At 42.3% G+C, this 27,589-nt stretch overlaps 2 protein-coding genes across 4 annotated transcripts; one reads left to right on the forward strand and one right to left on the reverse strand.

Annotated features, from left to right (window-relative positions):
* Nucleotides 1-1,884: 1,884 nt before the first annotated feature.
* prmt2 (protein arginine methyltransferase 2) lies at nucleotides 1,885-23,744 on the forward strand. Of its 3 annotated transcripts, none has more exons than XM_055149000.1 (10): nucleotides 1,885-2,093; nucleotides 4,768-5,034; nucleotides 7,986-8,147; nucleotides 9,241-9,405; nucleotides 11,149-11,324; nucleotides 14,161-14,290; nucleotides 15,717-15,853; nucleotides 18,244-18,412; nucleotides 20,075-20,122; nucleotides 23,614-23,744. In XM_055149000.1, exons 1-9 carry the CDS (start codon nucleotides 2,025-2,027, stop codon nucleotides 20,105-20,107), a joined length of 1,308 nt encoding a protein of 435 aa, XP_055004975.1. In that variant the 5' UTR covers nucleotides 1,885-2,024; the 3' UTR covers nucleotides 20,108-20,122; nucleotides 23,614-23,744. The 3 variants fall into 3 exon arrangements, with proteins under 3 accessions (XP_055004975.1, XP_055004970.1, XP_055004963.1); XM_055148995.1 differs by lacking the exon at nucleotides 23,614-23,744 and adding an exon at nucleotides 22,917-23,013; XM_055148988.1 differs by lacking the exon at nucleotides 23,614-23,744 and having other exon boundaries at nucleotides 20,075-20,476.
* On the reverse strand, nucleotides 23,355-26,512 carry LOC129408048 (zinc finger protein 628-like). The gene is made up of 2 exons (XM_055150670.1): nucleotides 26,291-26,512; nucleotides 23,355-24,499 (listed from the first exon to the last, which is right to left on the reverse strand). The coding sequence occupies exons 1-2, from the start codon at nucleotides 26,510-26,512 to the stop codon at nucleotides 23,555-23,557; spliced, it is 1,167 nt and encodes a 388-aa protein (XP_055006645.1). The 3' UTR covers nucleotides 23,355-23,554.
* Between the last annotated feature and the right edge of the window lie 1,077 nt (nucleotides 26,513-27,589).

Consider the following 27,589-nt stretch of genomic DNA (forward strand, 5'->3'; position numbering starts at 1 on the left):
GTTCTGCACTAAACCATCTGCTGCTTTTATCACTGCTGCTAATACTTGATGTAACTCGATGTGACTCGATGTGATTTGATGTGATTTGATGTGACTCGATGTGATTTGATGTGACTCGATGTGAGTTGATGTGACTCGATGTGACTCGATGTGACTTGTTGTGACTCGATGTGACTTGTTGTGACTCAATGTGACTGGATGTGATTTTATGTGACTCGATGTGATTTGATGTGACTCGATGTGATTTGATGTGACTCGATGTGATTTTTTGTGATTTGTTGTGACTGGATGTGACTTGATGTGACTCGTGTCGTAGCTTCATGTGTTTATCTGTGGAGTCGTGTTCAGAGATGATGTTATTGTGTCTGTGCACACGGAACAGAGACAAACCACATTTCGGTTCCTTTGTGTGTGAAGAAACTGACAATAAAACAAACTTTAAACTTTAAACTTTGTTTTTCTCTTTTTATAATCTAAAGCTGCATTCACTGTAACTGTATTCAGTTACAGTTACTGTTTCAGTGAGTGGTAATTGGATTACAGTTACTTTGTTGAAATAAATGGATTACACAGCGGTACTTTCCTGTTTTCACATTTTGGACTAAACCAGGACTAAACCAGGACTAAAACCAGGACTAAAACCAGGGCCAATTTGAAGAGAACAAACAAGAATTTTCAGGATGTGGTTGGTACATTCATGTAGTTTTAAAAACCATGACAATATCAAGTAATCCAAAGTATTCAGATTACGTTACTCACTTTAAGTAATTTAATGGATTATGTTACAAACTACATTTTGGGGTGTGTAATCTGTAATCTGTAGGGGATTACATTTTAAAAGTAAACTTCCCAACACTCCTCATAGTTAGCAGTATATTTCTGTGCAGTGCTCAGCCCACATGTTCGTGGAATCCCTCAGTCGTCCAGGTCCCATCCACCACAAATGACAAATTCACTCTGTCACTGGACAAAAGTTTGTTTGAATAGAATCTTTTCGGCAGATCATCCAAGCTGCTTCTTCAGTTGTGGTAGTCCTGGTCTAGTCCTGGTCTAGTCCTGGTTTAGACCTGGTGTAGTCCTGGTCTAATTCTGGTCTAGTGCTGGTTTAGTCCTGGTTTAGACTTGATTTAGTCCTAGTTTAGACCTGGTTTAGTCCTGGTTTTAGTCCTGGTTTAGTCCTGGTTTTAGACCTGGTTTAGACCTGGTTCAGTCCTGGTCCAGTCCTGGTTTTAGACCTGGTTTTAGTCCTGCTTTAGTCCTAGTTTAGTCCTGGTTTAGTCCTGGTTCAGACCTGGTTCAGTCGTGGTTTAGTCCTATTCTTTTAGACCTGATTTAGTCCTTGTTTAGACCTGGTTTAGACCTGGTTTAGTCCTGGTTTAGTTTTGGATTAGTCCTAGTTTAGAACTGGCTTAGTCCTAGTTTATTCCTGGTTTAGTCCTAGTTTAGACCTGGTTTAGTCCTGGTTTAGTCCTAGTTTAGACCTTTTTTAGTCCTGGTTTAGTCCTAGTTTAGACCTGGTTTAGTCCTGTTTTAGACCTGGTTTAGTCCTGTTTAGTTTTGGATTAGTCCTAGTTTAGTCCTGGCTTAGAGGTAGTTTTGTCCTGATTTAGACCTGGTTTAGATCTGGTTTCGTCCTAGTTTAGTCCTGGTTTAATTCTGTTTTAGTGCTGGTTTAGACCTTTAAAAGTCATTTTAAAAAGTCCTTTAAAAACTTACTCAGGTAAATGTTTATATTATTCACTTTTACATTACAGTTAATTAACAAACTAATTAATATTTCTTGAAGTAAATGTTGTGTTTTTGTTGTTGTAATTCTCCTCTGGTCCAGTAGGTGCCGCTGTGTCCACGTGACGTCGCTCTCTCGGTCTTTTTGACGTCCCAGAAGAAGAACGCGCTCCTGCACTTTTGTTTTGGTTCATTTTAAAGTTGGAGCATGAGTTAAAATTGTTCTGATTTTATTTTATTTTATTTTTTATAATTGTGCACTTTTATAACTTTGCTAGACGGATGTGCACGCGCGTGACATGGAGGAGGGCGCGTGCGCAGAGGAGTTTGTGGCTCTGTCGGATTTTACAGCCTCAGGATCTGACCAGGTCTGACCCGGTCTGGTCCGGTTCGGTTTGGTTTGGTTCGGTTTGGGACAGAGTTTAAACACTCAGGTCATTTTTAGTTTAGTTCTGAAATGTATTTTCGGTTTAGACCTGGTTTAGTCCTGGTTCAGTCCTGGTTTAGTCCTGGTTTAGTCCTTCAGTCCTGGTTTAGTCCTGGTTCAGTTCTGGTTTAGTCCTGGTTTAGACCTGGTTTAGACCTGGTTTAGTCCTGTTTAGTCATAGTTTAGTCCTGGTTAGTCTGGTTTAGTCCTGGTAGTCCTGGTGTAGTCCTGGTGTAGTCCTGGTGTAGTCCTGGTTTAGACCTGGTTTAGTTCTGGTTTAGTCCTGGTTCAGTCCTAGTTTAGACTTGATTTAGTCCTGTTTAGTTCCTGGTTTAGACCTGGTTTAGTCCTGGTTTAGACCTGGTTCAGTCCTGGTTTAGACTTGATTTAGTCCTGATTTAGTCCTGGTTTAGACTGGTTCAGTCCTGGTTTAGACTTGACCTTTAGTCCTGGTTTAGTCCTGGTTTAGTTCTTGTTTTTAGTCCTGGTTCAGTCCTAGTTTAGACTTGATTTAGTCCTGGTTTATACCTGGTTTAGTTCTGGTTTAGTCCTGGTTTAGTCCTAGTTTAGACCTGGTTTAGTCCTGGTTCAGTCCTGGTTTAGACTTGATTTAGTCCTGGTTTAGACCTGGTTTAAACCTGGTTTATTTCTGGTTTAGTCCTGGTTCAGTCCTAGTTTAGACCTGGTTTAGTCCTGGTTCAGTCCTGGTTTAGACTTGATTTAGTCCTGGTTTAGACCTGGTTTAAACCTGGTTTATTTCTGGTTTAGTCCTGGTTCAGTCCTAGTTTAGACTTGATTTAGTCCTGGTTTAGTCCTGGTTCAGTCCTGGTTTGGTCCTAGTTTAATTCTGGTTTAGTCCTAGTTTAGTCCTGGTTTAGTCCTGGTTCGGTATTGATTGAGCCCTAGTTTTAGGTATGGTTTAGTTTTCATTTAGTCCTGGTCTGTACTTGGTCTGTTCTAGTCCTGGTTCAGTCCTAGTTTAGACCTAGGTTAGACCTGGTTTAGTCCTGTTTGAGTCCCAGTTTTAGGTCTGGTGCAGTTTTCATTTAGACCTAGTCCAGTCCTGATTCAGTGTTTTAGTCTGGTTTAGTCCTTTTTTTAGACCTGGTTTAGTCCTGGTTTAGTCCTGGTTTACCTGGTTTAGTCCTGGTTTAGACCTGGTTTAGTCCTGGTTTAGACCTGGTTCTGTCCTGGTTTAGACCTGGTTCAGTTCTGGTTTAGACCTGGTTCAGTCCTGTTTTAGACCTGGTTCAGTCCTGGTTTAGACCTGGTTCAGTCCTGGTTAGACCTGGTTCAAGTCCTGGTTAGACCTGGTTTCCAGTCCTGTTTAGACCTGGTTTCAGTCCTGGTTTAGACCTGGTTTAGTCCTGGTTTAGACCTGGTTTCAGTCCTGGTTTAGACCCTGGTTTCAGTCCTGGTTTAGACCTGGTTCAGTCCTGGTTTAGTCCTGGTTTTAGTCCTGGGTTTCAGTCCTTTTCAGTCCTGGTTTAGTCCTGGTTTAGACCTGGTTCAGTCCTGGTTTAAGACCTGGTTCAGTCCTGGTTTAGACCTGGTCCTGGTTTAGACCTGGTTTCAGTCCTGTTTTAGAACTGGTTCAGTCCTGGTTTTAGACCTGGTTTCAGTCCTGGTTTAGACTGGTTAGTCCTGGTTTAGACCTGGTTCAGTCCTGGTTTAGACCTGGTTTAGGCCTGGTTTAGACCTGGTTTAGACCTGGTTTCAGTCCTGGTTTAGACCTGGTTTAGACCTGGTTTAGACCTGGTTTAGACCTGGTTAGACCTGGTTTAGACCTGGTTTAGACTGGTTTAGACCTGGTTTAGACCTGGTTTAGTCCTGGTTTAGACCTGGTTCAGTCCTGGTTTAGACCTGGTTCAGTCCTGGTTTAGGCCTGGTTTAGGCCTGGTTTAGGCCTGGTTTAGACCTGGTTTAGACCTGGTTTCAGTCCTGGTTTAGACCTGGTTCAGTCCTGGTTTAGTCCTGGTTTAGACCTGGTTTAGGCCTGGTTTAGACCTGGTTTAGGCCTGGTTTAGGCCTGGTTTAGTACCTGGTTTAGACCTGGTTCGTCCTGGTTTAGGCCTGGTTTAGGCCTGGTTTAGGCCTGGTTTGACTGGTTTAGACCTGGTTCAGTCCTGGTTTAGACCTGGTTTGAGTCCTGGTTTAGACCTGGTTTAGACCTGGTTTAGACCTGGTTTGGTTTAGGCCTGGTTAGACCTGGTTTAGACCTGGTTTAGACCTGGTTTAGGCCTGGTTTAGTCCTGGTTTAGACCTGGTTTAGACCTCTGTTCAGTCTGGTTTAGACCTGGTTCAGTCCTGGTTTAGACTGGTTCAGTCCTGGTTTAGTTCAGTTTAGACCTGGTTTAGGCCTGGTTTAGACCTGGTTTAGTCCTGGTTTAGACCTGGTTTACCCTGGTTTAGACTGGTTTAACCTGGTTTAGACCTGGTTTGGTCCTGGTTTTAGTCCTGGTTTAGACCTGGTTCAGTCCTGGTTTAGACCTGGTTTAGTCCTGGTTTAGACCTGGTTTAGACCTGGTTTAGACCTGGTTTAGACCTGGTTTAGACCTGGTTTAGACCTGGTTCAGTCCTGGTTTAGTCCTCTGACCTGTCCTCTGTGGTTGTAGTTGTCTTTCAGTTGTGGGGACAGACTCTTGGTCCACTCCAGACCCTGTGAGGACTGGTGGTGGGCGGAGTTGAGGGGCGACCAGGTGGGCTACGTCCCTGCCAGTCACCTGCTCGAGCGCCGCGTCAGCACCCGCCCTGCCAACCCCAGCACCGGCCCACCCTCGCACTCCAGACCCGGGCACGAGGACGAGGAAGAGGAGGAAGACGCGGAGGAGGAGGAGGATCCCTGGCAGGATGTGGAATACTTCAGCAGCTACGGGACTCTGGTCTGGAACTTTATCTGTTTATCACTTCAGTCATTTATCACAGGAGAGTCAAACTCATTTTGTTCCAGGGGCCGTATTCAACCGACTTTGATCCCAAAGTGTCCGGATCAGAAAACTCATGTCACATAAACCCCAAAAATAACAATAAGTTCAAATATTTGTGCAGAGAAACACAAATCTATTACACAAATCTTTTTTAATGGATGAACTCTTTCTTTTACAAAATATCATAATATTATGAACAACCTGAAACTTTAAGAAAAATTCTATTTCATGAATGAACATGAATCCATTTTTGTTGTAAAATCCTGCACTCGGCTCCACTTTTCTCATGTTGGACATTTTTCTGATGAGGGTGTCACGGTCAACAGTCAAAACGATCGTCCTTTAAGAGCGTTTGGAAAGAGACAAGTCTTCATTTGTGCTGCTCTGGTGGGAGGGGCCACGTACAGAGACGCTGGAGACGCTGCTGTGATAAACACCACAGAAAATTAACAAGATTTTAATAGAAAATATCATTCAAATATTTTAGTAGAAAATCAGACAAGGGCCAGATTAAAGGTCTTGGAGGGCCGGATCTGGCCCCCGGGCCGAATGTTTGACACCTGTGATTTATCATTATCATTTTTATGGGGGTTAGACTTAAAGTCTGTAGTAATAGTAGTAATGGTAGTAATAGTAGTCATTGTAATAGTACTTGTAGTAGCAGTAGTTGTAGTAGGTGTAGTAGTAGCAGTACTACTAGTACTAGTATGTGTTGTTGTAGTAGTAGTAGTAGTAGCAGTAGTAGGTGTAGTAGTATTAGTAGTAATAGTAGTTGTTGTAGTATTAGTACATGTTTTAGTATTGGTAGTAGTAGGTGTCGCTGTAGCTTTAGTAGTAGTTTTAGGAGTAGTTTTAATAGTAGTAGTACATGTTGTAGTAGTAGTATATGTTGTTGTAGTAGTAGTAGCAGTAGTATTAGTCGTACATGTTGTAGTAGGTGTAGTAGTAATAGTAGTAGTAGCAGTATTACTAGTAGTAGTATGTGTTGTTGTAGTAGTAGTAGTAGGTGTTGTCGTAGTTTTAGTAGTAGTTTTAATAGGAGTAGTACATGTTGTAGTAGTAGGTGTAGTAGTAGTAGCAGCAGCAGCAGTGGTAGTTGTAGCAGTAGTAGTAGTACATGTTGTAGTAGTAGCAGTAGCAATAGTAGGTGTTGTAGTAGTAGTAGTAGTAGTACATCTTTTAGAAGTAGTAGTAGGTGTTCTAGTCGTAGTATTAGTAGTAGTTATAGTTGTAGTTCATAGTATTTGTAGATATAGTAGAAGTAGTAGTAGTAGTAGTAGGTGTTGTTGTAGTTTTAGTAGTTGTTGTAGGAGTAGTTTTAGTAGTAATAGTAGTATTAGTAGTTATTGTAGTAGTAGTAGTAAGAGCATTATTTGAACGTTAGTTGAACAGAAAGTAAAACAAAAGTCGCCTCAAAACCGACGTCAGAAATGACCCAGTGTGTGTGTTTTTTGTTATTTTGTGTGTGTTTTTTAATATTTTTGTGTGTGTTTTTTGTTATTTTGTGTGTGTTTTTTAATATTTTTGTGTGTGTTTTTTGTTATTTTGTGTGTTTTTTATTATTTTTTGTGTGTGTTTTTTGTTATTTTGTGTGTGTTTTTTTATTTTTGTTGTGTGTTTTTTTGTTATTTTGTGGTGTGTTTTTTAATATTTTTGTGTGTGTTTTTTGTTATTTTGTGTGTTTTTTATTATTTTTGTGTGTGTTTTTTGTGCACAGAAGCTTCACCTGGAGATGTCGTCGGACCGCTGTCGTGTGTGTGTTTTTTGTTATTTTGTGTGTTTTTTATTATTTTTGTTGTGTGTTGTTTTTTATTATTTTTGTGTGTGTGTTTTTTATAATTTTTGTGTGTGTGTTTTTTGTTATTTTGTGTGTGTGTTTTATTTTTATTTTTGTGTGTGTTTTTTGTGCGCAGAAGCTTCACCTGGAGATGTTGTCGGACCGCTGTCGTGTGTGTGTTTTTTATTATTTTTGTGTGTGTTTTTTGTGCGCAGAAGCTTCACCTGGAGATGTTGTCGGACCGCTGTCGTGTGTGTGTTTTTTATTATTTTTGTGTGTTTTTTTATAATTTTTGTGTGTGTGTTTTTTATTATTTTGTGTGTGTGTTTTTTTGTGGCGCAGAAGCTTCACCTGGAGATGTTGTCGGACCGTTGTCGTGTGTGTGTTTTTTATTATTTTTGTGTGTGTGTTTTTTGTTATTTTGTGTGTGTGTTTTATTTTTATTTTTGTGTGTGTTTTTTATTATTTTTGTGTGTGTGTTTTTTGTTATTTTGTGTTTTTTATTATTTTTGTGTGTGTGTTTTGTTATTTTGTGTGTGTTTTTTAATATTTTTGTGTGTGTTTTTTGTTATTTTGTGTGTTTTTTATTATTTTTGTGTGTATTTTTTGTGCGCAGAAGCTTCACCTGGAGATGTTGTCGGACCGCTGTCGTGTGTGTGTTTTTTGTTATTTTTGTGTGTGTTTTTTGTTATTTTGTGTGTGTGTTTTTTATTATTTTTGTGTGTGTTTTTTGTGCGCAGAAGCTTCACCTGGAGATGTTGTCGGACCGCTGTCGTGTGTGTGTTTTTTATTATTTTTGTGTGTGTTTTTTGTGTAGAAGCTTCACCTGGAGATGTTGTCGGACCGTTGTCGTGTGTGTGTTTTTTATTATTTTTGTGTGTGTTTTTTGTGCAGAAGCTTCACCTGGAGATGTTGTCGGACCGTTGTCGTGTGTGTGTTTTTTATTATTTTTGTGTGTGTTTTTTGTGTAGAAGCTTCACCTGGAGATGTTGTCGGACCGCTGTCGTGTGTGTGTTTTTTATTATTTTTGTGTGTGTTTTTTGTGCGCAGAAGCTTCACCTGGAGATGTTGTCGGACCATTGTCGTGTGTGTGTTTTTTATTATTTTTGTGTGTGTTTTTTGTGCGCAGAAGCTTCACCTGGAGATGTTGTCGGACCGCTGTCGTACCGAGGCCTACAGGCAGGTGGTGCTGAACAACCGCGACTTCCTCCGGGACAAAGTGGTTCTGGACCTGGGCTGTGGCACCGGCGTCATCAGCCTCTTCTGCGCCCGACTCGCCCGACCCGCCAAGGTACGACCGCCGGGTAAGACCTCAGAACGCCGGGCCACGAGTCGGCCGTGCTCCAAATCACTGCCTAAAGGTGCACTGTGGAACTTTTTCTGGTGTTACACTTAACACCTCGTCTTTAATTTGAACACGTTTGCTTTTCTGTCCTCGTTTATGCCTGGAATTTATTTTTGGTTTACACTACTTGGTCTTTTCTAGCCCTGGTTTCGGCCTAGTTTAGTCCTGGTTTAGACGTAGTTTAGACCTGGTTTAGTCCTGGTTTAGTCCTAGTTCAGTCTTAGTTTAGTCCTGGTTTAGACCTGGTTTATTTCTGGTTTAGACCAAGTTTAGTCCTGGTTCAGTCCTGGTTTAGACGTAGTTTAGACCTGGTTTAGTCCTCAGTCCTGGTTTAGTCCTGGTTTAGTCCTGGTTCAGTCCTGGTTTAGTCCTGGTTTAGTCCTGGTTTAGTCCTGGTTTAGTCCTGGTTCAGTCTTAGTTTAGTCCTGGTTTAGTCCTGGTTCAGTCTTAGTTTAGTCCTGGTTCAGTCCTGGTTTAGTCCTGGTTCAGTCTTAGTTTAGTCCTGGTTCAGTCCTGGTTCAGTCCTGGTTTAGTCCTGGTTTAGTCCTGGTTTAGACCTGATTTAGATCTAGTTTACACTTGATTCAGACCTGGTTTAGACCTGGTTCAGTCTTAGTTTAGTCCTGGTTTAGTCTTGATTTAGTCCTAGTTTAGACCTGGTTTAGACCTGGTTTAGTCCTGGTTTAGACCTGGTTTAGTCCTGGTTTAGACCTGGTTTAGACCTGGTTTAATCCTGGTTTAGTTCTGGTTTAGTCCTGGTTTAGACCTGGTTTAGATCTACTTTAGACCTGGTTTAGACCTGGTATGTTTTTTTTTTTTTTTTTTTGTAAATGCAGCATTTTGAAACACTAAAAGTAAACATGATGGTGTAAATCTGTTGTGTTTTAACAGTTTTTACCCCACGGGAGTAAAACACCTCCTTTTTCTCTTTCTGTTTGTGACCCTCGCACAGTTCAGTTCTTCAGTTGTGTGTTTGTGTGTCGTGTGTGTCGTGTGTTTGTGTGTGTCGTGTGTGTCGTGTGTGTCGTGTGTGCTGCAGGTGTACGCGGTGGAGGCGAGCCCGATGGCGGAGCACACGCGCGCCCTGGTCAGACAGAACGGGTGCGAGGGCGTGGTCAGCGTGGTGCAGGGGCGGGCAGAGCGGGTGCGGCTGCCGCAGAAGGTCGACGTGCTGCTGTCGGAGTGGATGGGCAACTGTCTGCTGGTGAGAAAACAACAAATACACACAAACACACACGAATATACACAAATACACACGAATATACACAAAATATATACACAAATATACACACAAATACACACACAAATACACAAATACACACGAATATACACAAATACACAAATACACACGAATATACACACAAATATACACACACAAATACACACAAATACACACAAACACACACGAATATACACAAATATACACGAATATACACAAATACACACAAAACACACACACAAATACACACAAATATACACAAATATACACAAATACACACACAAATATACACACACACAAATACACACACAAATACACACATACACCCCTGATGCAGAGGCTCCTACAGAGGAAACACTGGAAATCCTAAAAAATATGCCTAAAATAAATAAATATAATAGAATGTGTACAATAAAAACAAGTAAAAGTATAAGAATTTAATCAAAAGCTGAGCTAAAAAGGTGGGTCTTGAGCCTGCTCTTAAAAACATGAATGTTCTCTTTGGCCCTGAGCTCCTCCGGCTGCAGTTCCATAGACGGGGGCCATAGTATTGGAAAGACGCCTCCTCTCCGTGAGTGTGTGTCCTGACTTTGGGAATGACCAGGAGCTGCTGTCGGAGGAGCTCAGGGTCCACGAGGGTTCGTAGGGTAAAAGCAGTTCTGAAAGATAAGAAGGCCCAAGACCATTAAGACATTTAAAAACCAGTAAAAGAACTTTGAAATCGATCCTGAAACTCACAGGAGCCAATGCAGTGATTTTAAAACTGGTGTAATGTGGTCCCACCTCTGGTCCTCATCAGGACTCATGCTGCTGAAGTTTGTAATAATTGCAAACCTGAAATACTCTTTTTGGGAAGAGCAGAGAGCAGGACATTACAGTCGTCTGTTCCACTGGTGATAAAAGCAAATATACAAATATACACAAATATACACAAATATACCCATACACACTTATACACACATATACAAATATACAAGTATACAAATATACAAGTATACAAATACACATATACACAAATACACACAGCTCCCAGCTGTACTTTCATTCTTAACTCTAAACACTTTTTAAATGTTATATTTATAGTCCTGGTTCAGTCCTGGTTTAGTCCTGGTTCAGTTCTGGTTCAGTCCTGGTTTAGTCTTTGTTTAGATCTGACAGACTGGACTCTGGGCTCTACAGTTCACCCATTTCACTCACATTTGCCAGCAAATATTTTGGCAGGCGAACGAGGAAAACAAAACACACACACAGTGCTTCTTGCAGGAGAGTCCTGCGTACAGACGAAACGTGACGAGTTAAACATTCTAAAATGTATCAAACATTAAGGTGCACTCACACTAGGACTTTAGAACCGCGCCCAAGCACAGACAGTCCCCAAAGCCCGGCACACTTGTCCAGTGTGAGCTCAGCCGAACCACGGCACGGCCAGAGGAGCTGGGCCAAATCACGGCACAGTGGCTCATGTACACGCACACACACGACCTCATCATACGAGCGCCGCGTGTGCACCGATGTCACTCAACAGCGAACAAACTCCGCTTCAAAACAGAAAGCAAACTCGTGCCCACCTTCAACTAGGAGCATGGACGCAGCCCCGTCTCCTGCCGTCTCCACCCCTGCTGTTCATGGTCCTGTTGAGAAGTTTGATTTTCAACAAAAAACTAGTGTGTTTGTGTGTCTGTTTGTGTTCTTGTGTGTTTACTTGTGTGTGTTTTTGTGTGCGTGCAGTTTGAGTTCATGGTGGAGTCGGTGCTGGTCGCCCGTCAGCGTTGGTTGGCGGAGGGGGGGGTGATGTGGCCCTCGTCCGCTGCTCTGCTCCTCGTGCCCTGTCAGGCCCACGACTTCTACACAGAGAACTTCACCTTCTGGAAGAATCTCTACGGCCTGGACTTCAGCCCCCTGCAGTCAGTCCCACCAACATCACATCACCAACCTTAAATGTTACACAATACAACTTTTATGTCTTTATCATTGTTTGTCACTCAATAGAGTCTTTGTACCGTCACGTGTCCCTATATCAACGGTACCTACGCCGCCATGACACCGGACACACTATGTCACTGACTTCAGCAGCATCGGAGAAACATGGGCAGGTTTTGTTGTGTATTTGGTTGTTCTAGACGCTCTGAAAGGATAAAACGATTTGTTTTCTCACTGTTCCTCTGGAAATGACTCAAACAAGGGAATTATCGACAAAAAGACGCGGATTATAGCTAGAAAAAATAAACCATGAAGAGATTTCCAATGGTCCCATCAAGACACCCGAAGTTTCATCAAGGTATTTGTTATTTAAATTGTTTCATAGTTTATTTAATGAAAGAAGCACATTTACTGAACTAAAATTTCATTAATTTATCCAGGAAAACCTGCACTAGTTTACGATTCAACGAACCCACACTGGGCTCCTGTGATCAACACGACGCACGAGTCGAAGAGTCTGTGAGCCGAACCTCGAAAGAATCGACCATGAAAAGATCCTCGCCAACGTTAGAAAGATCCACTCACAAAAAGAGATTAATTCTAGAAGACAAAGTTGTGGATAAACAAGACAATAAAGAAAACATGGGTCCTACGACGAGTGACATGTTTATATGTGCTGGAACATACAGTTTCTACTGCAGATGTTTTCTTTTTACATTTTAGTTCAGTAAATGTGCTTCTCTCATTAAATAAACTATGAAACAATTTAAATAACAAACACCTTGATGAAAGTGACGTGTGTCTTGATGGGACCATTGGAAATCTCTTCATGGTTTATGTTCTCTAGACATAATTCCTGTTTTTTTTTCGATAATTCCCTTGTTTGATCCTGATGAGTCATTTCCAGAGGAACAGTGAAGAAACGAATCGTTTTATCCTTTCAGAGCGTCTAGAACAACCAAATACACAACAAAACCTGCCCATGTTTCTCCAATGCTGCTGAAGTCAGTGACATAGCGTCCCCGGTGTCATGGCGGCGTAGATACCGTTGCCATGGGGACACGTGACGGTGCAAAGCCTCTATACTGATTCTGATACCATGATGATAAAAAAAAAAACACTCAACATTTTCAACATTAAATGGTAGTTTCAGCGTCCACAAGAAACTGAATAAATATAAGATCCACGGTGAGCCTGAGATGACGTACAGCTCGATGTCTCGAAAACAAACTGTTATCCATTTATGAGTGCACAAAGTTATGCATCAAAATTATACATTTGCAGTGGTAATAGGCATTAAATCAATCCAATTTTACTTATTCAGCACAATATGTATAATTCAGAAATCCTTTGGCGAGCTGCTTTGAAAAGGGTGGAGAACTCTGGTCTGAATAGATCATTAAACCATCTGACAGGTGACTTGATTAACAGATTAATTATATATTATTTACTTTTCGTGTGATGCACACTGCAAAAACCAAACAGCACATGTTTATAAGAAAGTTTAAAATTGCATTTATGTTTTATGAATTCTTTCCAAAAACACAGAGATTCTAAGATGATTGTTCAGTGGAGAACAGTGATGTAGACGTTTGTAGCAGATTTCTCTTTGCTTGTTGGTGATGAGATATTTGTGAGGTCATGTCCAAATATTTTTCCATATGTCTATGAATATTGTCAGTAGAGTCGGGGTCTCACAGAGCTCGAGTAGAGCTCCTTTTTAGAAGGAGCACTTGTGGTGAAGTCGCTCTTTTTCTGCGGCGACTCATTATAAAACAAGTTTCACTGAAGATGAAGTCGAGTTCCTTTTGAAAAGGTTTTTCAGAGTTTGGTGCAGCGTCTTCACTCACGCTGCTTAAGTCGACATGTTCAGGTGCGGCCCTGTCCTGCCGCTTCCCCAGTTTAGGCTCCACTGATGACATCACTCTGTTACAGCCAATGAAACAGCGGCAGGTGTAACCCTGTCGACACATCACTGAACACATCTCAGAACAATTAATAAAAAAAATGTGAACTAAAACATGTTCAGTTAATACTATTGAGTTTGGAAAAATATCAGCATAAATTTATATTTTTGTTTATTAAAATAAAATGGCAAATATTGGTCGGGACTATTTTGTCCCCACCGTCCCTGTGCCAGGAGTCTCCAACCTGTAGCTCTGGAGCAGATGTCATATAATGTGACCATTTCTTTTATTCCCCAAACCCCCCTTCCCATTACTCTCCTCCACTGTAATATCCAATCTCCATTGTAAAAAAGTAAAATAATAATAATAATAATAATAATATGTAAATTGAATAAATAAATAAATATAGTGAAAAGAAGGATAATTTTTTTTTTTTTTTTAATTACAAAAATTTGATTAATTACATGCCTATTACTATTTTAAATGTGTAATTCTGAAGTCCAACTTTTTGCACTAATAAATGGACAGTGGTTTGCGTTTCACAGGCCTCTCACATTACCCAAAGGCTCACTCTCTTTATTATAAATTTTGCGGCTGCTAAAATGAGCAGCTCTTTGGCATTTTTGTTTCGTAAAGGAGCTCACCGCAGGAAAAATGTTGGAGACCCCTGCCCCGTGCAAACCTACACACTTGAAATAGATGAGTGTTGAGGTTTTTCTTGAAGGTGTTGAGGTCAGTTGAGTCACGGCGAGATTTCATTCTTAAGTTTTAGTTCAATATTCTGATTTTAAAACGTCCAAATTATAAGTTAATGATCCTCGTGCGTCACAGATTCTAACTGTTGATCAGACACAACCCCAGACAGTCGTGTTTTTACAGAGGTTTACCCGTGTCTCTGTCCTGGTGTGTTCAGGTCTTTGGCGGAGCAGGAGTTTTTCTCCAAACCAAAGTTCAGTCACGTTCTGGATCCACAGGACTGTCTGAGCGCGCCCGCTGAGGTCCTCTCGCTCAACATGTACACGCTCACGGTGCAAGACCTGGAGGTATCTGCTCTGCTCCACCACACGCATAATCACAATACAAACTGTGCTCAAGTTTGTTACTCAAGTAAAAGTACAGATACAGGGGCAAAAAGTTACTCAAGTAAAAGTATCACAGGAAAAAATCTACATAATTGAACAAATAATTGAATCAGCTGTTTAAAAATGCACTTTAAGAGTAAGTATTTTGCAAGCCCCACAGATCGTGTGTGTGTTCTTTTCTTGAAGAAGCACACATTTAAAAAAAAAACTAAAAAGTATCCACTGTAAAATGTACTTACCGTATTTTTTGGACTATAAGTCGCACTTTTTGGGGGAAATGTATTTAATAAAATGAGAGATCAGGAGCAGACATTTCCTGTGTGAAGTCAAGTTGTAGTAAAAACAATAGAAGAGAGAAGAACAGTGTGTGTTAACATCACATATGAACAGTTCTTCAGATAAACTATAACATAAACAACAGAACAGAACAAGTTTAACCAAACTCTCCATCTCACTCCAAATCACTAAATCCATTCAATTCTTCATCCTCGGTGTCACTTCTGAACAACTCGACCTCCGGAGGTAAACAGAGCGACGCAAACTCTTCTGTGTCGCTGTCGTCAGACTCAGACTCAGTTCCAGTTAGAATAAGTCACAGGAAACACACAAACCATGAACAAAAGTCACACTTATAGTCTGAAAAATACGGTAAGTAAAGTATAGATACTTAAAACATTTTAATTAAAGTGAAACACAGTTGAGATCATTATATTCAACATTTTCCTAAAGATTTTATTTTATTTTTCCCAATTTGGCATTTTTTTGGCAGGCTAAAAACACAAAAAAAGTAATAAAAACACAATGTTTAATGTCACTGATAAAAGTGATTCTTAGGTATGAACTGTTCCGAAATTTTAGACTGAATTCTCCCAGTGTGATGTCATCGTGTGGGACTCTCAAAAACTGAACTCTCTCAGCACTTCCTGTAATTTTCAACATATTTTTCAACTTTTTTCTCAAATTGCTTCTTCATTCACGTAAAACTATAATTACTACAATAACTTATGTTTACAATAAGTTTTAGAAATTAGAAAATCACACACGCTTTAATTATGACACATGGACAGACTTTAAATTGGACGACTCATTTTACTAAAACACAGGTTATTATATTTCAGATTTACCTAAAAAATATATATAATTCTCCCTCCACTTTGGTCATTATTTTGGGTTAAAATGTTACGTCTTGGTTGGAAATCTTTACACAACACTTAAGTTTTGTTTAAAGTTTTGTTTACTTCAGTGTAACATGATTCATTAATTTAATTTTATTTTACTGTTGGTTTTGCAGTCTGAACATTTGTACTTGCAGGAGGTTTTAAGTGTGTATAAAAGTTATTTGAAAGCGTGTCGTTGTCTCAGCTCTCATGTCCGTTTGGGTTTTCAGGAAATGGAGGGACAGTTTGACTTCGGTGTGGACAGATCGGGGGATTTCCACGGATTCTGTGCCTGGTTCAGCGTTGGCTTCGAGAGTCTGACCCCTGGAGGAGAGGAGGTCCAGCTCCACACGGGACCCTTTTCTGAGTATAAAAATTACTCATGTGTAGTAGTTTGTTTGGTCATTTTGCAGCGCTACGAAACAAAACATAGACTACAGCCCCATAGATCAGGGGTGTTCAAACTTTTTTTCATCAAGGACCACAGATCTAAACACAGATGAAGCAGAGGACTGATCGAGGGCCGTAGACTGGAGCTCAATACAGTGAATCATTGAAATATGTGCAGGTTTAACATGTTAGAATGAAACATCAGTCTTTATTCATGCTGAAAACCACACACTCAATGTTAAATATGAGCTTTATCAAGGTAGATTTTCAAAAAACTTGCAGTAAAAAGTTAATTTTTAACAGGAGGGTTTCAGTCACGTGATCACGATGATGCGCAAATTTCAGGTGGAGGGCAGGAAGTGAAGACAAACACGACAAACAAACACGGCTCTGGAGAACACAGATATGGAGAAGAGTTCTTATTGTCAGGATTTAGAGCCAGGAGCGAGGCAAAAGTACGAGCAGTTAGTCGACAAATATATTGGACGTGACCCTGATCTTATTGAAAATGAGAGAATTTTCGACCGAAGTAAAAGATTTGCCGACAATCGAGGCAGAGGAGATCATGAACTATTTATCTCTTCAGACGTCGTTCTACACCAGACAACAGATGAAGGCAAAGTACAAAAGTTTGGAGGCATAGAATTTTTTTTGTCAGTGGATGGGTCCTCAACCTCGGTGCAAAACACCTAAATGATGATTATGGTTTGGTCTTGGCCGGGGTGAGTGTTTCTCTTATTTTATGTGTATAGACGTTATGGGAAAAACTGCAGTGTATCGGCAGTGACCTCGATCTGAACTATTTAATGTCAACAAACGTCGTTCGTCGTTAATGATTTGTTTATGTTTAGGTAAACCACAAAAAACAATTTATCTTTGTAACAAACCTTTGTTGAAGTGTCACTGCAGACACGAGCATTAGTGAATTCTGCTCCTCCCGACCGCAAACAGGTTTGTAATCCACTTTTTACGGCGTTGTTCTGTCGGCTTTTCCCATTTCTGACCTTTGTGGATCGACTATATTTGGTTCTCTAAAAAAAAATTGCTTTTCCTTCTCTCGGTTAGAACGATTGGCACAGACGTAAACTACACAACACATCGGCGTTTTCCTCCAGTCAGTTCACTTCCTGCCTCCGTCTGATTTTGCGTGCTGACAAACGTCGCCCTGTGACGTCACGTGAAACCCAGATATTGATGCAAGGTCATTTGGGCCAATTCTTCTGGAAGCCTGAGGGCCAAGAAAAATTTGTCTGAGGGCCGAATTGGGCCCACAGGCCATAGTTTGGACATGCCTGCCATAGATCATGACTGAAAGGGTTTAGACTGAAGTAAAAAGTACTGTATTAAACTTGACAGAATTCCAAGAAAGAAAAGAAGCGTACAGTAAGTTTGCATTTATAATTTCACTTGCGACTTACAGCAAATATGACGTATTTTCCGGACTATAAGTCGCTCCGGAGTATAAATCGCACCAACCAAAAAATGCATAATGAAGTCGCACTTTTTGGGGAAATGTATTTTGTAAAATCAGAGACCAGGAACCGACATTTCACCTTGAAAGGCAAGTTATAGTAACAACACAACAGAGAACAACAGACTGAACAGGCGTTAATATGTTAACGTCACATATTTCACAGTTTCTTCAGATAAACTATAACATAAACAACAGAACAGAACAAGTTTAACCAAACTCTCCATCTCACTCCAAATCACTAAATCCATTCAATTCTTCATCCTCGGTGTCACTTCTGAACAACTCGACCTCCGGAGGTAAACAGAGCGACGCAAACTCTTCTGTGTCGCTGTCGTCAGACTCAGCGTCAGCTCCAGTTAGAATTATTTCGGTCTTTCTGAATCCCGACAGGATGGTTTCGGTGTCACTGAAGTCCAGACTTTGTCCATCCATCCAGTGACTTCAGGAAAGTTTCATGGTTCATCCTCCCGGTGTCACAAGTTTCTCTCTCACTCCAAACTTTCTTTCTGCTGCTCGATTTCCGTTTTCAGCTGCAGATTTCACGACTTGCAGTTTGTAATCTGCAGAATCTGATTTTGTTTTTGGGGGCGTTTGTGTTCAGTCTTCTCAGTCTTTGTCTTTATAAATTTAAATAGTTGAGTGGTGCAGAAGTAACGGTGCGATCGACTGACATGATACAGACAGGACAGAGGCTCTTTCTGCAGGAGACATGCGCAGTAGAGCCAAGTGACAGTGGTGCAGGAGGAACAGGAGCAGCAGATACTCACACACAAGACTAGAACCTCTCCACACTTCACCAAAAACATTTTAATATAGAAGTCACACCGGAGAATAAGTCACAGGAAACACACAAACCATGAAAAAAAGTGACACTCTCATCTCTCGTTTCCCAGGCCGACGCACTGGAAGCAGACGCTCTTCATGCTGGACAGTCCCGTGAGCGTCCACCAGGGGGAGCGGATCAGCGGCTCCGTCGTCCTGCGCAGAAACCCCACCTGGAGACGTCACATGAGCGTCACCCTGAACTGGACCCATCACAGCAGCTCCGAGGAACACGGCGAGGCAAGTGCTCACGTCTAACTGCGAAAAGTTTGCCCGCATTAAACCCAAACCTACACAAAAACTATCTCCGTCGTTTGTGCAGTGAAAAGTTTCATTTGTGCTGCTTTAGTTTTGGAAATATTAAAGATTCTTTCATAGGTTAAGTTAGGCTACGTTCAGACTGCAGCCTGAAGTGACCCAAATCCAGATTTTTTTGGCCTCAATGTTCCTGTATCTGATCTTTTAATGTCAGTCTGAACCACACAGATCCGATTTTTTCAAATGTGACCCAGGACACTTGGGCTACGTTCAGACTGCAGGGTTTAACGCTCAATTCCAATTTTTTTGTGAAATCCGATGTTTTTTCGAGGTCGTTCACATTTCCAGTTAAATGTGACTTGTATGTGACTCCAGTGTGAACATTAAACGGCCCAAAAGTGTCCCACATGTGACACTGGAGACACGACGACGTCAACCGCAGCGAGCGTCTCTGTGTTTACAGAAGTTGTCCAAACATGGACGCAGCATCGAGCACCTGGAGATTTTAAAGTTCCTCTCGTACCGGAGCCACAACATGAACAACTTAGTTGTTTTAAGGAGGAGATTGAGAAGGAGAAGGACGAGGTTTTTGGTCGTGGTGTTTTGTGGTGAGTGGAGATGTGCTTCACTTCAGTCACACGGAGTTCATGAACAGTTTTCTCCTACTTCAGCGCAGAATAGTGACGTTTGTGTCTTGTTGATAACGTGTAGGTGGATGAATGCGCTTTGACCATTCACACTGAAGTCACATGTCAAAAGATCAGATATGTAACTGTGACTGAAGTGAAGCACATCTCCACTCACCACTCTTGGCTCCGTCTCCACATTCACACGTTCCTTTCAACGTTCTGTCCCACAAAACACCACGACCAAAAACCTCGTCCTTCTCCTTCTCAATCTCCTCCTTAAAACAAGTAAGTTGTTCATGTTGTGGCTCCGGTACGAGAGGAACTTTAAAATCTCCAGGTGCTCGATGCTGCGTCCATGTTTGGACAACTTGTGTAAACACAGAGACGCTCGCTGCGGTTGACGTCGTCGTGTCTCCAGTGTCACATGTGGGACACTTTTGGGCTGTTTAATGTTCACACTGGAGTCACATACAAGTCACATTTAACTGGAAATGTGAACGACCTCGAAAAAACATCAGATTTCATAAAAAAACTGAATTGAGCGTTAAGCCCTGCAGTCTGAACGTAGTCTGATAGTCAGCAGCCTCCAGGAAACTTCAAAATGCTCTAAAACGACACAAAATGAAGTCGTTTGTGTTTTGTTTGTGCTGCAAAAAGTTTGGTTTGTGTGATTATTGTTCTTAAGATATGAACTGTTTTATTTTGGGCCAATGACGTCGTCCAGCCCCTCAAAATGTCCTATTTTACTTTTTTTATTTTTTTTATTATTATTAAATAAAATAATTAAATATACCAGAACACCGTGTTTATAACTCTACGTCTTTCTGATTTTTAAAAACTCCACTCAGAGTATTTTACAGGATCACTGCACAGGCTTTTAACACTTTTAAATATTTAATCTGCACGTTTCACTGTCTCTGTTGTGTGAGCGTGTTCTGTTTGTGCTTTTGTTTTATTCTGCCTCTTGGGAAGGTCGTCTGACTCCAGCGCTAATTGTTGTTTTCCTCGTCTCTAGGTTGGATCCAAGACGTTTCCCATGTGGAGGTGACAGGACCAAATGATCGTAAATAAACACGCCACACACTCCATGCAGTGATTTTTATACACGTTTCTGTTCATAATTTAATCATTTTATTATTTACAAAAACGCTTCAAATGCCTCCAAAAAGAAATAAAACGTCCACATATACAAATACTCGTTTTGTTTTCGTTTTTTTCCGTCATTTTCACATCAACAAAAAGACAAAACATGCATCGTCTCATTTATCAAGAACAAAATCTATAACTTTTGACATTTCTGACTCGTTTCAAAGCAGATTTAAAGGTGTGTTGTGAAACTTAACGTATTTTTGAGCTATAAAACCTCCTGTAATTGAATAAAAACAAGCAAATGACGGACCCACAACCGAAAAGTTACATAGTGCACCTTTTAAATTTGATATACAAGGGTGAAACCCGGAGTGTTTAAGCTTTTACCTCAGTTTAAAAATTTAAATCAGATAAAAGTAAAAAGGCGCTGTACCTGATTTTGTACCGTCGTAAAAACAGTTTGCGTTGGTCCACAGTTCTTCCTCTCTTCCCTTTTGCATTCTGAGCTTTTTAATTTCTCACCACGATGAGTTTAAAGCGCTTTTCAAAACTCTCAGAGACATGACAGAGATGTAACAATAACAGAAATATCGTGATAATCGTCAAAAGTCTTACAAGAATATCGTGAACCATCACAATATATCGAAGTCTTTTTGCTTATATTCATTGTTTTGGTGCAGCAACAGCAAAAAGAAACAGAGGGAACTACATAGACCATGATCCTTTGCTGTTTTACCGTTTCAGTCCAGACCAGAGTCCTGCACCGGGTCGAGTACACGTAAATATTTGCTGAAACGGGCGGGTTTTAATGTTCTGGAATTTTACAGGCGGGTAGTGATTAGACACGGACGGGAGAAAAATACCGTTGCCCTGGAAACAAGAGACATTTCCCGACTTTACAAACAAACAACAGACCAGACTGAGAGACTTTGGTTTTCTGTAATAAAAACACTATCAGCGGAGGAGATCGACTCGAGAACTGCACTCCTGGTTTAGTCCTGGTTTAGACCTGGTTTAGACCTGGTTTAGACCTGGTTTAGACCTGGTTCAGTCCTGGTTCAGTCCTGGTTTAGACCTGGTTCAGTCCTGGTTTAGTCCTGGTTTAGACCTGGTTTAGTCCTGGTTTAGTCCTGGTTTAGACCTGGTTTAGACCTGGTTTAGACCTGGTTCAGTCCTGGTTCAGTCCTGGTTTAGACCTGGTTCAGTCCTGGTTTAGTCCTGGTTTAGACCTGGTTCAGTCCTGGTTCAGACCTGGTTCAAACCTGGTTCAGTCCTGGTTCAGTCCTGGTTTAGTCCTGGTTTAGTCCTGGTTCAGACCTGGTTTAGTCCTGGTTTAGTCCTGGTTCAGACCTGGTTTAGACCTGGTTCAATCCTGTTTTAGTCCTGGTCCAGTGCTGGTTCAGTCCTGGTTCAGTCCTGGTTTAGTCCTGGTTTAGACCTGGTTCAGTCCTGGTTTAAACCTGGTTCAATCCTGTTTTAGTCCTGGTCCAGTGCTGGTTCAGTCCTGGTTCAGTCCTGGTTTAGACCTGGTTCAGTCCTAGTTTAGACCTGGTTTAGACCTGGTTTAGACCTGGTTCAGACCTGGTTCAGTCCTGTTTTAGTCCTGGTCCAGTGCTGGTCCAGTGCTGGTTCAGTCCTGGTTTAGACCTGTTTTAGACCTGGTTCAGTCCTGGTTTAGTCCTGGACTAATGATCTGACCCAGAGTTATCTCGGGTACGGGCGGGTAACAGGTGGAATCTTAACGGGTCCAGGCGGGTGCAGATTTAACTTCGATATAATCACGGGTTAACGGGCGGGTGCGGTCCTGTACAGCGCAGGTGCGGTCCTGTACAGTGCAGGTGCGGTCCTGTACAGCGCAGGTGCGGTCCTGTACAGCGCAGGTGCGGTCCTGTACAGCGCAGGTGCGGTCCTGTACAGCGCAGGTGCGGTCCTGTACAGCGCAGGTGCGGTCCTGTACAGCGCAGGTGCGGTCCTGTACAGTGCAGGTGCCGGCAGGTGCGAGTCTCCAAAACTGGACCGGTGCAGGACTCTGCCTTAAGCACTTTCCACCACTCTCAGAGACCAGGAACGTAACGAGAACGGAAATATCGTGATAATCGTATCGTCAAAAGTCTAAAAGAACCAGAGGGAACTACATAGACCATGATCCTTTGCTGTTTCAATGCAGACTAAATATAATATATACAAATAACAGGTTTTAAGCACCTTTAAACATCATAAAAATATCTCACCGGGAGATTTGGATATCGTTACGTCCCCATCAGAGACCAGAGCGAAGTTTTACAGTCACGGTAAAACTAACGGCTAGCATGCAAACACGCACTTCCTGATTATTAAGACATTAAAAACACTATAATTGGAAGCAGACAGCAGCAGCGAACACGTTTCAACTTATTTTCATATTGAAGTAAAAGTACAGATACAAAAACAAAAACTCAAGTATCACATGAAAAAGTAAAAGTATTTAAGTACCTGTTTAAAAATGTACTTAAACAGTCAAAAGTAAAGGTATTTCACACAGATTTTGAGATCCAAATCCTGGGTCAAGACACATTTTTCACAAATAAATGAGAAAAAAAAAATCAGGTACAGGGCCTTAAAAATGTCTCCTTCTGACCAGGACTACACGCTGCATGTAAAGCTAAAATATACATATACTCTGTTTTAAAATGTTTTTTTAGTAAATATTTGAATAGTGCAAAAGTCACATTTTCATGAGTAAATGTTTGACACGTCCACAGTCTGTTTGTGTTTGTGTTTCTGTTCAGTGACCACGAGGAAAAGAGAAAAGACAAAATACACAAGAGAAAAAACAAAACACAAACACTGCCACAAAGAAGAGTGCAAAAAAACAAAGTACGTAGTAGTCGTAGTAGCAGTAGTAGTACTCGGAGTAGTAGAAGTAGAAGTAGTAGCAGTAGCAGTAGTAGCAGCAGAAGTAAAAGTACAAGTAGTAGTAGTAGTAGCAGGAGTAGTAAGAGTATTAGTAAAATTATTATTAGTAGTAGTAGTAGAAATGGAAGCAGTAGTAGCAGTAGAAGTAATAGTAGTAGTAGTAGAAGAGAAGAGAAGTAGCAGTAGTACTAGTAGCAGTAGAAGCAGTGGCAGTAGTACTACTAGTAGTAGTGGTGGTAGCAGTATTAGTAACAGTAGCAGTAGTACTAGCAGTTGTTGTAGTAGTAGTAGTAGTAGTAGTAGTAGTAGTAGTAGTAGCTAGTAGTACTACTAGTAGTAGTAGTAGTAGTATCACATTTCTTGAAGCACCTTTGAGACTTTTTCTTTTTTCCAAGTCCTTGAATCTCCAAAGTTCCTTCATAAATCACAAATCAAGTGTCAGACGTGGTGGGTGCGGCGCCCCCAACAGGTTTACACGCTTTATTTATTTGGACATTTTCCGTTTTTTCCCTCATGACTCGGGTTTAATTTTGGCCTTGGCTTTGGGGCTGCTGTGGATCTCCGCCTCAGACTCACCGGAGAAGGACTCGGGAGAAAGAGACGCCGCCCTCTCCTCCGTCTCCACCTCCTCTTTCTTTTCCTTCTCCTCTTTTTTCTCCTTCTTGAGCCGGAGGTGTTTGTCGCAGTGGTTCCCGAAGGACTCCAGTTTGGCAAAAGTCTTGTTGCAGACCCTGCAGTGGTACGGCCTGTAGCCTCTGCGCAGCCTCTTCCTCAGTCTGTAGTAGGAGGATCTGACGAACATCCGGCAGCAGACCCCGCACTTGAGATCGTCCGGGCCGCTCGAGGGCTGCGGTCTCTGGGCGTGGCACGGCGCCGGCGGCCTCTTGTTGGCGTGCCGCTGGATGTGCGCCATCAAACCCGACTTCTGCGTGAAAGACTTGCCGCAGACGGAGCACTGGAAGGGCTTCTCTCCAGAGTGGATCCTGCGGTGGGTTTTGAGGTGCGCCGCGCGGCCGAAGCACTTGCCGCACTCGGGGCATTTAAACGGGCGCTCGCCGGTGTGGATGAGTCTGTGCGCCTCCAGGTGGGACTTTTGCTTGAAGTGTTTCCCGCAGACGCCGCAGCGGAACCTCCTCTCTTTGTTGTGGGTGGCGAGGTGCAGCGTGAGGTGGGCGGAGGAGATGAACGTCTTGTGGCAAACGTGGCAGGAGTGAGGGTCCAGACGGGCGCGGCGTTTCGGTCGCCTGCCGCCGTCGCCGCCGCCCCCGCGCTCGCAGGACGGGCAGCGGGCGGGGTCGTGGGCGGGGTCAGGTTCGGGCTCAGGGCTGAAGCTGCACCCGCACACGGAGCACAGGCGGCTCGGAGGACGGTCGCCGCTCCCGTCGTCCAGCATGGGGCTGTCGATCACCATCGTGTCGCACCACCAGGTCCCCCGAGTCCAAACCTCATACGAACTCTGCGAAGACGAAAACAAAAACAAATCACCAAAGACGAAAAATAAAACACAAAACTCGCTGTCGGGAGTTTTAAATCATGTTAGAATGTTGGAACCTCCACAAAAACATCTGTGTTTCATTCATTCATTAGTTTTTCAAAATAAAACCAAAAATAAGAAAATGAAAAAACAATTATTTTCTTCATTATTTGTCTCCAAAACCAAAATGAAAAAACAGATTTCAATTTTCGATTTTGTGCTTAAATGAAAAATGGAAAAAATGGATAACGGACTGAACCAGGAGTAAACCAGGACTAAAACAGGACTGAACCAGGACTAAAACAGGACTGAACCAGGACTAAAACAGGACTTAACCAGGTCTAAACCAGGGACTGAACCAGGACTAAAACAGCACTAAGCCGGGACTGAATCAGGACTGAACCAGGACTTAAACAGGACTAAACCAGGACTAAACCAGGGCTGAACCGGGACTGAACCAGGACTGAACCAGGACTGTCGGGACGGACCTGGAGCTGCGCCTGCGTAGACTGTTGGATGACCAGGACTGAGACCGGGACTGAGACCGGTTTAGTCCTGGTTTAGCCCTGGTTAAGACTTGTTTTACTCCTATTTTTGTCCTGGTTTAGTCCTGGTTCAGTCCGTAAGCAGATCAGAAGTCCAGCATTACAATTTAAATCATAAAAACTGAAAAAAACCCAAATCATTTCATTAGTCGTGTTAAACGATCTACAAACTCATATTATCGAACTGAAACGCTTAAAGCTTAACAAAGTTTATATTGGGATGTTTTTTATATAAATAAATATATTTATGTTTTAAATATAGAGATTATATAACAGCTGGATATAGAGTTTATTTTAGACACATTTATGTTTTTCTGCCTTATTTCATGTTCAAAGTTTATTTTATTCATTTTATGTTTTATACGTCGCAAAACTAGTCAGGTTGGTGCTCCGCTCAATTTAATTTCTCTCCAGCGACTCAGTCAGGAATCAAAATACACTAGACGGTTTACCAAAACCCTGGAAGTGCGAGTTTGAGCACCAGCCAATCAGAGAAGAGACAGACATTCTGTGTTGTCAACGATTCCCGAGATCGAGGATTTAAAGGCGGAACAAAGGAAATGTTTGGTGAATTTTATCTCGGGGAAAGACGTTATTGTCCTTCTTCCTACAGGATTTGGAGCATTACATACGTCACGACCAAACAGCAGCGACTGGTTAAATTAAAAAAGTCCCCGCCCACTGTCGAACGAATCCTAATGCTGCGAGGTCACACGGTTTCCACCAAGTGAAACCGGCACATGAATCATAAAAATTTGTAGCCCGAATTTATTTTCAATTAGAAAGTTTTGCGTAAATCATCCATAACAAAGTGTTTTTTTGAGAGAGAAACGCTGAATAAATGCATTGTGTAACTAAAAAATAATCGTTAATCATAATCGTGATGTCAATATTGACCAAAATAATCGTGATCATGATTTTTTTTCCATAATCGAGCAGCTCTAAATACAGTAACAACTGACGTCTAGACTGTGAGTTATAAACCCGACACTGGAGGGAGATGCGGGGAGAGACTCGTGCGTGTTTTTTCTTTCTACACAATTGTCATAAATAGTAAATAAAACGGCACGAGGAGGCCTGCTAGCATACATGTGAAATTAAACTGAAACTGTCGCCATGCAGACCACAACACACACGAGCAACACGAACATGCACACGAGAAACACGAACATGCTGCGGGAGCGAGGCGCGCGCACATGCACACACTTTACGCACACAGTTTACGCACGCTCTCCGCGTCCCCAAACCGCCATGGCGTTACCGCTCCTGCTCCTGCTCCTGCCGCGGCGGTGGAGATGATCGGCACCGGGTCTGCGCTCCGGGGAGAGGGTGGACCGGGGAGGACCGGGGAGGACCGGGCACGGGGAGCATCTGCGCCCCGGAGAGGGAGAGCGGGGCGGGGGAAGGGGCCCCGGAGGACTGGTGCTCGGAGGACGGGCTGCAGCACCATCTAGTGAGGGGAGGAATAATACCACAGTCTGTCTGCACTTGGAGTTTTTTTCATTTATTATTATTTATTTATTTATTTGTTTAAAATATAAGCTTTTATTTTCATTACGGATGCACAGAAGCCCATGAAGATCGGCTCCTCCAAATCCGAGGTCGTGGTTCTGGACGGGAAAAAGGCGTCTTGTCGTCTTCGGGCGGGTGGAGAGTCTCTGCATCAAGTGGAGGAGTTCAAGTCGGGGTCTTGTTCTTGAGTGAGGGGAGGATGGAGCGTGAGATTGACAGGTGGACAGGTGCAGCGTGGGCAGTGATGCGGTCGCTGTATCGGACCGCTGTGGTGAAGAGGAGCTGAGACGAAAGGTGAAGCTCTCGATTTAGCGTCAGTCTCTGTTCCTCCCCTCACCTCTGGTCATGAGCTCTGGGTCATGACCGAAAGGACCAGATGCATGATGCAAGCGGCTGAAATGAGTTTCCTCCGTCTGGCGCTGGTGTCCGGGCGTCTCCCTTAGAGACAGAGTGAGGAGCTCGGAGTAGAGCCGCTGCTCCTCCACGTCGAGAGGAGCGTCTGAGGGGAGGACGTCTGTTCTGATGTCTCCTGTGCGTCTCCCTCAGGAGGTGTTCATGTCCCACCAAGAGGAGGCATCGGAGAAGACCCAGGACACACTGGAGGGACTATGTCTCTTGGCTGGCCTGGGAACACCTCAGGGTCCCACTGGAGGAGCTGGAGGAAGTGTCTGGGGTGAAGGAAGTCTGAGAGTCCCTGCTTAGACTGATGCCCCTGTGACCCGGCCCTGGATAAGCAGAAGAAAATAGATGGATGGACAGATTTATGAAGCTGGTGGAGAATACGCCAAACATTTACACAGATATTTAACTGTAGAAAAGCATTAACCAGGAGTTACGTTTACCTACATCGTGGCACCTCCGGTATTTGTGAAAAAAGTCTGTTGACCTCACGGTGATGTGGGGAATCTGGAGAACTTTCAAAAAATGTATAATATCCTGTCGTTGTACTAATGCATTTATTGTTTTTGCTTGAAAAAAATCAATTATTATTATTTATTAGTTTAATTAGGCCGAG

This window comes from Boleophthalmus pectinirostris, unplaced genomic scaffold (assembly GCF_026225935.1).
Source record: "Boleophthalmus pectinirostris isolate CB_2022bp ecotype Guang Dong unplaced genomic scaffold, ASM2622593v1 HiC_scaffold_1, whole genome shotgun sequence".
NCBI classification, from domain to species: domain Eukaryota; kingdom Metazoa; phylum Chordata; class Actinopteri; order Gobiiformes; family Gobiidae; genus Boleophthalmus; species Boleophthalmus pectinirostris.